Genomic DNA, 13,950 nt, shown 5'->3' with positions numbered 1-13,950 from the left:
GTATTATAGCATCGGCTGGGTCCACCGAGTGCTGTAGACATTGTACTGTACGTGTTTCACAACATCAAATTAAGTCTCTGATATGTGGCGGTAGTGTGTGTACCCATTGTTGCTAATCCGTTGGCAGCAGTGGCTCGCTCTCTGTTCTGGGGACGGGACGTAGCCCAGTGGTAAAGCGTTCGCCTGATGCGCGGTCGGTCTAGGATCGATCCCCGTCGGTGGGCCTATGCGGCTATCTCTCGTTCCAGCTAGTGCACCACGACTGGTATACCAAAGGCCGTGGTATGTGCTCTCCTGTCTGTGGGATGGTGGATATAAAAGATCCCTTTCTACTAATGAAAAAACCATGTAGCGGGTTTCTCTCTAACACTGATGTCATAAGTACCGAACTTTTTACATCCAATAGCCGACGATTAATAAATCAGTGTGCTATAGTGGTGTCATTAAATAAAACAGACTTGAACTTTTTAACCATTTGATCTACACTTTGGACAGATAATCGACACTGGTGAGTTGTGTGTCCACCGGACTTAGTTGTTACAACACAATAGTAGGTTAGTATCATGATGGATACTTCAAGTATTTATTACAATATTTTGTAAAAGTTTGAAAGTACAACTCATTCTTTGGCGCGTTCCTCTTTTTTTTTTTTCTTCTTCTTCCTCTTTCGTTTTTTTTCTTTTTTTTTCTTCTTCTTCCTCTTTTTCTTCTTCGACAATTATTATTATTATTACTATACCGGCATCGGTGGTGTCGTCGTTAAGCCATCGGACATAAAGCTGATAGGTACAGGGTTCGCAGCCAGGTACCGGCTCCAACCCAGAGCGAGTTCTTAAGGGCTCAATGGGTAGGTGTAAGGTCATTACATCCTATTCTCTCTCACTAACCATTAACAACTAACAGCTAACCCACTGTCCTGGGTAGTTAGCCCGGATAGCTGAGATGTGTGCCCAGGATAACTTTTAATTGGATATAAAGAATGAATGAATGTTTAACGACACACCAGCACGAAAAAAATACATCGGGTATTGGGTGTCAAACTATGGTTATGCAAACAAATAAAGTGATGATCAACATCAATATATAAAAATTCAAGACTTAAAGAAAAACAGTGTAAAGAACTGTGCAAAAATACAAATATCACAGATAGATACTGACTTTTACTAAAAATTTCAATTGTGCTGTATTGGCCATTCTCAAAGAGAATGTTACACCCCTGCATCACGGTGAGGTTACAGCACGCGCAGGGGTAATTGGATATAAGCACGAAATTAAGTTGGAAAGAAACAAATGTATTATTATTATTACTTTTAAATTGAACATCAATAGTAATAATAACACTGTATCACATTGTATATTTATTTCACGGGGTGGGGGTAAAACCTAGTTCATACAAATTCAATTAGCATAGTAAACTTGACGTATATGGAAATGTAACCGCTGGAAATTAACATTGCAAAGATAAAGACATTGGGTTTTGTTTAATTGTACAACAAGTAATCTATGAAACTGCAAAAAATGCATGCAACAAATCTTGATCAAGTGGAGTTGGTACAGAATAATTAACATTTGGAATATCTTTACTATAAATTAAGTAGTTTTTGAGTATGCAAAGTAAGAATGCATTTTTGTTTCTGTATATATCGCCACTTCAATATCAGTAAATAAACAATTACAATATTACTATTATACAAAGTTGCTTGCTATTCCCATGTTCACGACAGTAATAAGTGTAATATCACAATTGCATTACACGTTTACTTTCCAGTGTGCTTATGATTCACATCAACACCACAATATATATATATATATATATATATATATATATACAACAAGTGTATCACACTTTTAAATTCGATTCAGTCTTTCTTAAACGCCAACCAGGTATTTAGGTGATTTTTTTCCCATGAATAATATGTAATTCTAATACGTTAAAATAATTACAATAGCACGATTTATTGACATTTACAAATAAAAAAATGTAATATAACCTCACATACAAATAAACGAGCTGTGAGATATTGAATACTAAACTGCAAGCTCAGACGCAATTTGCTGAGTATGTCAAATTGCCCAATAATAAACAAAACGTTCTTATGATTAACCATATGAACTACATGATATTGGTGTGTTTATATTCCAGTATGTGCACCATACTAGCTAGTTCAAAGTTTGTTTCTCATTTCTGGAGAAGTACTGGCACTTCCTTCGTGGCTACTGATAAGTTTAGCAGTAGCAGCTTTGGTACTGGCGCCAGCGACATTTGCTTTAGCATTATTAGTATTGGTAGCTCGAGCACATGGGACATTGGAATCGTTGCATTTAGTATTCGAACTTTTAGTTTTGATAGTATTAGGTATGTCAGAATTAATGCTACTGCTCTTGCTAGAACTGGTATTACTGGAGGGTTTGAGTTTTGCACTGGATGCTTCAGCAAGATCAGTGTTAGCACTGCCAGGAATAGCACAAGTAGTATTCTGTGAGTCATTGTGTATCCATGGATGGTTCATCATCTCTGGAATACATAACCTTTTCTCGACATCTGCTTCCAGGATTCCCAGAATGAGTTCCTTCAGCAGTCCGGGAAGTTTCTTCGCTCGTGGGAAGTGAAGACGCCCATCCTTCTGGTCACGAATCATCTGCTTCAGGTTGGAGTCATCGAACGGCATTGACGCACACACCTGCAAGATAAAAGGAAAATAATGTTTGTTTTATCAGAACATATCGCTATTGCAGCGAATCATCTGCATCATGTTCGAGTCATCGAAAGGCATTGACGCACACACCTGCAAGAAAAAAGAAAGGAATGTTTGTTTTAAGAGTACATTATTAATGCAGCGAATCATATGCTTCAGGTTCGAGTCATCGAACGGCATTGACGAACACACCTGCAAGAGAAAGAAAGGAATGTCTGTTTTAAGAGAACATATCACTATTGCAGCGATTCATCTGCTTCAGGTTTGAGTCATCGAACGGCACTGACGAAAACACCTGCAAGAGAAAGGAAAAGAATGTCTGTTTTAAGAGCTTACACCGCTATTGTAGCGAATCAAAGAATATAGTTCCATTGAAAGGAGTGCCACTTTTCAAGTCTTATTTCCTTGGCACCAGAACTGTTTCTGTTAGGTTATGTAATGAAAAGGAGGCCAACTCCCATAATGTTACTTTGAAAACAGGGCTCTTTCTTGAGCTGGATGTCATATCATGTAGTGTGTTGCCTGAATGGTCCCGAGGTTTAATCAGAATTGCTTCTCTTATTGGACACTTTGAAGTAAAAGAGTGGTAATCATACGTGTTTATAGAACAACGATAGTTGTGTGGGTTTTATTATGCATAATAATGCTTAACTTTGACTAGTTCTACGTTTGTTGCTTATCAGGGTCTGCTTTGAAAATACATGTACCTTTATATTCTGGAATGATGGTTTAATGGTATTAAATATAACGCACAAAGGGGTTATCCCACTATTTTTACTAATTAGTGACATGTAGGTGTATAATATAGTTCCATTTAAATAATGCTCCTTTTCTTTATTTTGTTTTGTTGAAATCAGAATGGATTTGACTGTTGTGTCATGCAGTGTTGAAACCTTTATATTCATATACAATGTCCCGAAATGTACTTTTATTTTGGCAACTTGGTATCGATATTTTGACATATATTGAACCATGACTGCGTAGCAATAAATATGGAGAAAAGGAAAACTTCTTTCATTTCTTGACTGACAATTATAGCTGTTTAAAATATTTGAAAACGAGTATTTCAGATCATACGATCTGTGTAACCCTGCCTTTGATAAGTGGGACCGGCCTCGGTGGCGTCGTGGCTGGTAGGTACTGGGTTCGGATCTCAGTCGAGGCATGGGATTTTTAATCCAGATACCAACTCCAAACCCTGAGTGAGTGCTCCGCAAGGCTCAGTGGGTAGATGTAAACCATTTGCACCGACCAGTGATCCATAACTGGTTCAACAAAGGCCATGGTTTGTGCTATCCTGCCTGTGGGAAATAAAAGATCCCTTGTTGCCAATCTGAAAGAGTAGCCCATGGAGTGGCGACATCGGGTTTCCTCTCAAAATATGTGTGGTCCTTAACCATATGTCTGACGCCATATAACCGTAAATAAAATGTGTTGAGTGCGTCGTTAAAAAACAACAACATTTCTTTCTTTCTTTGATAAGTGGACTGCCGAGTAGTGGTGTCGTTAATAGATAAGAATCACATTTTAATCTATTTAATAGCACAGCTAGATAACACTAATTTATTCAACATCGGCTACTGGATGTCAAATATTTATGTTTGACACGTAGTCTCAGAGGAAACACAATACATTTTTTTCATTAGCAGTAAGGGATTTTTTGTTTGCACTTTCCCAGACAGGACAGTACATATCACGGACTTTTGGGGGAACTGATTGGGACTGGAAAGAAAAATTAATTAGAAAACGAGTGCACTGAAGTGGTTCAATGCTACGACACGAGCACCTCTACCGACAATCGATCTACTGACTTATATAGATACCGCTCTTAAAGGGACATTCCCGAATTTACTGCATTGTAAGATGTTTCCTACTAATAAAGTTTTTTTCTACGATTAAACTTACATATTAAATATATTTTCTTGTTTAGAATATCAGTGTTTGTATATTCAGTGTGTTTCTGGTCGTCTTAATATTTGTAAGAAGCCCAAACTGGATTTTGTCTTCAAATAATTTCGTACATACAAAAAAATCTTTGTTAGGAAATAAAATGAAATTTAACCTAGTACAAATACTTGAACGATCAGAAACACGTTTAATATACAGCCACTAATAGTTTATGCAGAAACATATATTTGATATGTAATTACAGTCTTCAAAAAGTCTCTGTTAGTCGATAACATGTTAAAGATTGCAGCAAACTCAGGAATGTCCCTTTAACTGGTTACCGCTCGTAACTGGTTAAAATTCACAACAGACCTAGTTTGTAAACACTACGGTGTATTTTTCACTATTACAGTCGTTTTTGATAATTGAAATCAGATGTTACGTAGATTTTATTGTTTAAATTACCCATTTCATGTTATTCGAAGTGTTACTGGTCATCCTGATATTTCTGGTACCACGAAATGCGTTTTATATTTATATTAAACCAAATAACTTCCGGCTGGGTCCAAATTCGAGGATAGAGAAGTTAAAACCATAAGTTCCGTGATTGGTGATAAATATGAGTGTGTTAGTTGTGAAACAAATAGGTTAATCTGGGCAAAATATTTATGCAATTTTATTTCATCTAGGGCCACTGTGTCAAGTAGCCTTGTGCTTGAAACATGTATGTGGCACCTGTAAAAAAAAAAGTACTAAAGTTTTGTGCGGAACTAAGGTAGTCATAGACGCTACCCGTTATCTCTGAAATAAGCAGCTTGACCCCAAATGTTCACTTTAAGGTTGAGAGGTGGTGGTATTTATATCCGTGGTGTTTTTGTCGATTGATACGATGCAGATATTTGTTTTAGACGCATATGTTACTACTGTCGTCTATGGGATTTGATTTGGTAATGCACACTCTTTAAAAAAACCTATATATATAACGGTAACGGTTATGGATGTGTGGTAGTATTTATATCCGCGGTGTTTATGTTGATTGGTACGCTGTAGATATTTGTTTTGCTCGCATATGTTACTACTGTTGTCTATGGGATTTGATTTGGTAGTATTCACCCTTTAAGAAACGTACATACATAACGGTAACGGTTGTGGTGGTGCGGTAGTATTTATATCCGAGGGGTGGTATTATTTATATCCGAGGGGTGGTAGTATTTATATCCGTGGTGTTTATGTCAATTGGTACGCTGTAGGTATTTGTTTTAGTCGCATATATGTTACTACTGTCGAATATGGGATTTGATTTGGTAGTATACACCCTTTAAGAAACGTAGATATATAACGGTAACGGTAATGGAGACGACCTCCAGTCTACTTTTTAATGGTATTTCCCCGTTTCAACATTTCGCTCCGTTGTAATATCATCCAAATGTGTTACATGTTTGTGGATTAACCAAACTTAGTATCCATTATCACGGAAGGAAACTTGGGTCAGCCACTTTAATAGATACAAAAGAGGGCACCTATCATATGACACTTTCAGCACTTTACGATGCATCCACTGCGCCCTACTGGCTATTCCAATAACTTACCATAATGAAGAGGATGACACCCAGCGACCAGGTATCATGGCAAGGTGCATCATATGGGATTCCCTGCAGGATTTCTGGCGCGGCATAGGCGGCGCTACCGCAGTATGTCCTGATTTTGTCTCCGGGCTCAAAGAACCGGGAAAACCCAAAGTCGGAGACCTTGATGACGTTGCGCGAGTCCAGGAGCAGGTTTTCGCACTTCAGGTCTCTACAATTATAGAGTATATTTAACAGTGAGCGGTTACAATAGTTCAGCACATGCATGAGCAGGTTCTCACACTACAAGTTTCTACCGATATAGAATCTATTTAACAGTGAGCGATATAATTTATTTAATAATTAGCGAAAACGTATAGGGGAATGTCTGAGTAACTCTCCATTTCTGAAAAATAATGGAGACGAGACCCACTAGGACCAAGTCCCATTATTTTTTCAGGAATGGAGAGTTACTCGGACATTCCCTTGCTTAAAGTACACCACTAAATAATAACTTTATGTCAATATATGTTACTATGGAGTTTTAACACTAGTGATTTTGTGGGTTAATTAAGATGGGTTTCATCTCTCCATTACTGAAAAGTAATGGAGCGTTGAGACAATACTGAAATAGGTCAACGCATGTAGGAGCAGGTTCAGCTCTCTACAGATATAGAATCTATTAACAGTGAGCGATTACAATAGATCAACGCATGCAGCTAATGCTAGGCTCTGACTACCAACTAACACGACAGAATTGGCCAATTCGTCGATCTTTCGACTTCTACGACTGTCCAGTGCCAGTTTCAGCAGTCTTACAACTCGATTCTTGTCGTATACAGCTAGGGCGCCAGATTTTAGGAGGTGGCACAATCTTGCTACACCCCCCCCCCCCCCAAAAAAAAAATAATTAAATAATAATAATAAAAAATAAATAATAATAATAATAATAATAATAATAAAAATAAATAAATAAAATAAAATAATAATAATAATAATAATAAATAAATAAATAAATAAATTTTAAAAACTAAAATTAGAAATTCCACTTTTCCACTGTAAGATATAGTCTTTATGCCTGATTCACCCGCCGCCCCCTCCCTCCCCCAGTCATGTTCAACCGCCTATCCAGAGTGTTTATCCCAGTATGATATTCCATTGTAAGAATAAGAATAAGAATAATTTATTTGCATAACACCCGAATATGGGCAGAGCAAAAATAACAATATAATATACATTTATCTGCAGTAACAGTAACATAAATATACATTAATTACATGAACAAACATCTGAATCAACAAATACATATGTAATTTAAGCCTTAATTAATATTTAGGTAAAAGCAAATATTGTCAGAAGTGCAGAGCCATAAAAAAACCCATCAACTATGGCGTTCGTGAATTATTTTTCACGAATCCACACCCCCCCCCCCCGCACTATGTATGTATGTTTGCTATATAATCTGTAAATAACACTGGTGAAATGGGGGGGGGGGGGGGGGGGGGGGGGGCAACAACTGCAGAACGATCAACTCTACTCTCGGGAGAACTACCTTCGCTCAAGAATGAGTGATGATCGACTGAATGCTCTATCGGTCTTGGCTATAGGCTGTCGAATCTAGCCTGACAGGTGCTCTACAGTATGAGTATCACTGTCATTGACAAATCAAAATGTAACGTGGCTGTTTGTGTATGAACACAATACATTAATTAGTCTACCTGAAGGTTGTTGATTCAATCAGTCATTATACTGTGCCATGGAGTAGTCCCCACAAGAATACCTGTCAACGCTCAAGCATTTGGCGCACGAGTCTCACATTTTGAATATCTGCGGTCCGTTTTCTTTTAACATTCTGACATTTAGGGACCGTCTCTAAATTCCATCACTTCTCCCTAAACGAGAAACAGGGGGGTGGGGGGTGGGGGTGGGGATGGATGGAGTAAAACACCCATGCGGATAAAAAGTAGAAAATGGAAGTGTCGAAACATTCGTGTTTTTGTTGTTATTTATTAATTTATTGATTTATAACCATTCGAAAACACAGTTCACGAAGAATTTCCACAGTAATAAACATCACAATAATAAATATCGTGCCGGAGACATTTATCTTTGGCATATTGAGCATTACTGTTCAAAAATAGTTTTAAACTAATTTATTTTAAACGTTTTTTGTTGGGGTTTTTTGTGTGCTTTTTAAAGTCTGCAGCACATTGTTAACAACTACGATACATTACTGTAAATTACTATCCTACCTTTAATTACCACTATATTTCCTCAACATTTTATCCACAGAGAGATGACACAGATTCCACATATGAGACGGTAATGATGTCACCTATATCGACTTTAATAAGATCTTTCTGGAACAAAAAGCATGTATTGTTTCACCGGTTGCCATTTTGCTTCTTTTATGGAATACTCTACCAGAGGGATGGACGGATGTGATGTAATTTCACGTTATCAGCATGACGTCATATTAATGACGTAACATACTTCAGAGGCTTGCATTCCTCTTGAAGAGTATTCCATACTAATAAAAAAGGGAGGGGTGGGACAGACTGGGAAAAAGTGCATAATATTTATTTGTGTCCTGGATTATCTCAGCGAAGTCGATATATAGGTGGCATGGTTACAAGCTGGTATGTGGAATCTATGTCAATGTAATGATTTCTTCACCATTTCTGTCTGGATAAAATGTTGGAAAAATCTAACGGTAATTAAAGGCGGGAGAGTAGTTTATCGTAGCTGTTGATATAATAATGTCAACAATAATGTGGTTCAGAATTTAATTATTATTATTATATACTTATTTATTGGTATATTTATTTATTTGTCTTTTAAAAATAATTATATGAACATATGGGTTTTCCCGTAATGCATCGATCGATAGATTCACCCAAACATCCATCCATTCATCCCATCCATCCATCCATCCATCCCATCCATCCATCTATGATCCTAGATATATGTAGATATGATTTTCGGTGGCAAACCTTTTACAGCACGCCCATTCCATTTTTCTATTTTGCCCCCTGCGTATAATTAGTTAATCCAATCCATTTAAGGGCCGTCCATAATTTCCAACATTTTCACGAGCGTACAAACTGTACGCGGGGGGGGGGGGGGGGGGGGTGTTAAGGTGCAAACGTACACTTGTTTTTGAAAATGAAAAATGTCGATCAACATTTTTCATTTGGGAATGTACACTTTTGGGGGGGGGGGAGAGGGGAGTGGACAAAAGTGTACTATTTGTACACTTGTGAAAATGTTGAAAATTATGGACAGACCCTTATTTATTTCTCTGTTCAATCCGTCCGCCGGGTTAAACTGATCCAAGGTGTTATTTTCATCCGCGTGTTAGTGGCATACCTTACCTGTGCACTATGTGTTTCTTGTGCAGGTATTCCACGGCCGTGGCCGTCTGAACGAACATGGTACGTGCCATGTCGAAGCTTAACGCTCCTCGCAGTTTGATGAACTCGAGCAGATCTCCATGTCCCGCGTGTTCCATTACAATGTATATCTGTCGTTAAACATAAAATAAAACAATGGTATCTCTAACTTGGTAACATGGAATAAAAGCTCAGAAATAAACTGTATTTAAAGGATCAGCAATTCAGCATAAAGTAACGATCGAACAGACAGGCAGACATATGAACTGATGAATAGACGAATGATTGCACGGATGGATGGACGTATGGCTGGGCGATGGACGGACATATTAATGGACAGACGGAGGGATGGATGCACTGATGGATGGATAGACGGGTGATTAAAGGATCAATGGATGGGTGCATGGAGGGACCCGAAGAAAGAATGGTGGATGGATGGATGGATGATGGATGGTTGGATGTATGGACAAATAGATGGATACACAAGTGGATGGCTATATTGGTAGATGAACGTATGGGTGGTTGGAAGGACAGGAAGATCAAAATGATGGATGGATGGATGAACGGACTGACGATGGATGCACAAATGATAAAGTGCGTGCATGGAAGGACAGACCAATGGAACGATGGATCAATGGATGAATAAATGATTGTACAACGTGCTTGAAATTAATCTTGGGGCAGTTCCAGGAAGTTTGATAGGGCAACATGGGCTTTACCATTGGGATACGTCCCGCCCCAGAAGTGTCTGTGTATGCGCGACGTTATTTTCGATAACAACGCAGGACTCATGTAAAAACAAACCTGCAAGCATAGAAAATGGCCATGTTCTATTCTTAAATGGGTATAATTGGACCCTTCATTCATTTTCTGAAGGGCAGGACGTCGGTCTAGGATCGATACCTGTCGAAGGGTCTACTGGGCTATTTTTTTTCGTTCTAGCCAGTGATCCACAGCTGGTGTAACAAAGGCCGTCGTACATGTATGTACCATCCAGTAACGCGTTTGTGGGATGCTGCCAGGCGCGGATCCATGATTTTTTTAATAGAGGGGGCCCAAAACCCGTTGTAGTTTTTGAAAATAAAATTTAAAAGTCATTGGCATTTTTGTGTATTCTGTAATATATATATATATGTATATATGTATATATATATATATATATATATATATATATATATATATATATATATATATTTCACCAAAAATATAATATCCCATACCACTAATCGAAATGGGTAGCCCATTCCGTTTTCCCTCTCATTATCTGAGAGGTTCATAACCATGTCTTACGCGATACAATCGTAATTAAAATGTATAGAGTACGTTGTTGAATAAAATATTCCTTTCTTCATTTTCTACTGCAACTGCCCATATTTCAGTGTACACTTCACTGGCAAGTGTGTTATTGTACTTACCTTACTACCTATTTCAAGAATCTCAAACATTTGTATGATGTTAGGGTGGCTAACTGTCTTGAAGACAGCTAGTTCTCTTGGTAGAAACTTCTCCCGAAAATCTCTGGGCGCTCGCTTCTTATTAATAATCTTTATTGCTACCCGCATTTGAAGCTTCTCACTGAACGAGCCTCTCACTTTGGCATAGGAGCCTTCACCAAGAATAACACCAAGGGTATATCCTTGTTGTTTCAGTTCTAGATCTATTTCAGACATCGAAATATGGTTGCTCGGAAACAACAAACATATTCTTTCGGAAAAACGTGTTTTCATTTCACAAGACAAGTCATTTTACTGATCAAATCCGGTCTTACCCGTCCGTCAAGGTATGTGGTATTAAGACGTTACGTCACAGTGTTTATGACGTCACTAATGTCTGCGGCCATAAACCAAAGAGAACAGAACGTTGACGTTGAGGGAGAAATCTATTTTTCCGGTGTGTAATGTTCTTACAAATTAGAATACTACCACCGACACCTGATATTTTCTATGCCGCCTAACAAACGTCCCCGCCTCGAAATGAGTGACGAGGCAAGTTACATGTCGGCGCTGCAGTCAGAACTGCAAGTTTTGAAATCTGAAGTGGAACCAATTAGTATCAAGAGGTCGCATGCTACCAAGAATGAACCTGTTAAGTATAAACCAACATACAGAGCAGTGCTGGCCAGGAAAGGTTTCTTAGTTCGAAAGACGCTTGGTAGTGGAAGCTACTCCAAGGTTAAATTGGCGTACAGTTTCTCACGAGAACGAGAAAGGGTTGCTGTAAAAATCGTAGACCGTCTAAAAGCACCGAAGGATTTTGAAATGAGGTTTCTTCCACGAGAACTGGAAATATGGCCAAAAATGAGACACAAAAACATTATAGCCATGCAAGATATGTTTGATGACGGGCAGAGAGTTTACATGATTCTCGAATATGCAGAGAATGGCGATGTTTTGAGGTATATTCAAAAGTCAGGTGCGCTAAACGAATCCTTGGCAAAATGCTGGATTTCACAAGTCTGCTCAGCCGTGGGCTATATGCATGATCAAAACATAACTCACAGGGACTTAAAGCTGGAAAATCTTTTGCTGGATAAAACCTATAGTATAAAAATTTGCGATTTTGGTTTTGTGAAAGGAGATTGTACGAGAGAAATGAGCAGAACGTATTGTGGTTCAAAGTCTTACGCAGCACCCGAAATTCTAAAAGGACAACCGTATGAACCAAAGAAATCGGATATGTGGGCCATTGGGGTTATTTTGTATATATTTATCACGGGGAAAATGCCGTTTGACGAGAGCAGGGGTAACGCTGGGGTCTTGGACGAACAGCAGAAGATGGATTTTCCGTGGCACAAATACCACAAAGTCACAGAAGATTCCAAAGCTCTTGTCCTCTGGTTGTTTCAGTTCGACTATAGAAACAGACCAGACATTGCGGCTGTAATTAGTTGCAGTTGGATTCGGTCCGCCTGTAGGGTTGACAATCTTGAGAATCTAGCCATAGACAGTGAGCGGGCCGGAATAAGGCGAAGCGACAGAAAAGATGATAAAAGGAAAGATAGCTGTGCTTCGACGCCACGCATGATCGACAACCTTCCCCTTAGGGCTAATTAGTGTCATCTCATAAGTAGTGCAATATTTTAATGTTTTTTGTTTTCAGTTAATTCTTTAATTTCATTGCACATTTTGTATTGTTGGCGATATCTTCTCAGGATTTGCGCCTTGTTTCTACATGATGTATTTGTATACTTTATGTTGCAGCTGTATTTATACATGTTAGCAAATCGTGATTGTGATTGCAAAACACTATCATAAGAAGTATCAAGCCCAGACTAAACTAAAAACATTATAAAAAGTAAATAAAATATGTAAAAAAAAAAATTAAATCTAAAAAGAATCTTTGAAGGGCGCGTTCATTGGTTTTACGAACTATATGTTACAATTAACATGTTCATGGGCGTTGATTAAACAATATGCTGGGATGTAGGCCTAATTAATCAAATGTATTCAAGCAGTAGGAAAAAAACGCACCCACAGTTGCTAGCGAGGATGGAAAATGCGAACTTACAGTAGGCAAGTGAACCTTTACGTATGTCATGTTTCGTTAACACATATGTAGGGAATCATGGGTTGTAGACTTCATATGGAAACACTCATATTTAAAAAAAATTATCAACTTAGGCTGTGTAATACATTTTTTTTTAATATATATATACCGAGTATTTTGTATTAATATGGTTTTTAAGATCGGTCTGTTTAACTCATTCCGTATAATTTTCTATATCTGTTTCGATAGAGTAACTTTTCTTTGATATAGGACTAGTTTAAATTAGTATGAACAATTTAACACGGCGAATGCGGCAATATTATATAAAATAGTATTTTAGATTATTTTAAATGTAACTTAATATGTTAATATCGCTTTTGTAAATAGATTAGGTATATTTTTATGCACTGATTTCCTGTAAATAATTATGTCTAAACTGTGATTATGTATGAGTGTTGGGAACTTTCAACACAGTAAGTTTTGTGCGAAATAAATAAGCTTTTGGCTATTTATGTTGTTTTATTGTGCAGGCAAAATTATTTTATTATTATTATTATTATTATTATTATTATTATTATTATTATTATAAATAATATTATGGTATGCATTTTAAAGGTGCAGACCTTAGTTTTATCCCGTGAAAATGGACACTAAGTTTGGTTAATTTACAAAACTTTAACACATCTGGATATGTTATAATGGAGTCAAACTAAAGTATGTGAGGTTTAAATGGGGATATATCGTCTAAAAATAGATTAAAGTTTGGCTCGATAACCGTTACTTCTCAGACGAACATGCGTTTTTAGAATTGTGAAAAATGTATTTCGGAGTATTACAAAAACCTGCTTGACCAGAACCACTTCAGCTGTACGAAAATAGATAATCTAAACAATAAAATATAAGTAACATCAAATTTTAATTATC

The 13,950-nt window shown here is 37.5% G+C and overlaps 2 protein-coding genes across 2 annotated transcripts; one reads left to right on the top strand and one right to left on the bottom strand.

Annotated features, from left to right (window-relative positions):
* Positions 1–1,345: 1,345 nt before the first annotated feature.
* Positions 1,346–11,337, bottom strand: LOC121370857 (testis-specific serine/threonine-protein kinase 2-like). Its single transcript, XM_041496366.1, has 4 exons — positions 10,956–11,337; positions 9,523–9,671; positions 6,173–6,380; positions 1,346–2,681 (listed from the first exon to the last, which is right to left on the bottom strand). Exons 1-4 carry the CDS (start codon positions 11,265–11,267, stop codon positions 2,166–2,168), a joined length of 1,185 nt encoding a protein of 394 aa, XP_041352300.1. The 5' UTR covers positions 11,268–11,337; the 3' UTR covers positions 1,346–2,165.
* A 22-nt stretch (positions 11,338–11,359) lies between these two features.
* Positions 11,360–13,534, top strand: LOC121370858 (testis-specific serine/threonine-protein kinase 2-like). Its single transcript, XM_041496367.1, has one exon. The coding sequence runs from the start codon at positions 11,484–11,486 to the stop codon at positions 12,591–12,593; it is 1,110 nt and encodes a 369-aa protein (XP_041352301.1). The 5' UTR covers positions 11,360–11,483; the 3' UTR covers positions 12,594–13,534.
* The last annotated feature ends 416 nt before the right edge of the window (positions 13,535–13,950 follow it).

Source organism: Gigantopelta aegis, chromosome 4, assembly GCF_016097555.1.
Source record: "Gigantopelta aegis isolate Gae_Host chromosome 4, Gae_host_genome, whole genome shotgun sequence".
Taxonomy (NCBI): domain Eukaryota; kingdom Metazoa; phylum Mollusca; class Gastropoda; order Neomphalida; family Peltospiridae; genus Gigantopelta; species Gigantopelta aegis.
Note: the sequence above shows the minus strand (reverse complement) of the source record. Positions and strands in the feature narration are given on the sequence as shown.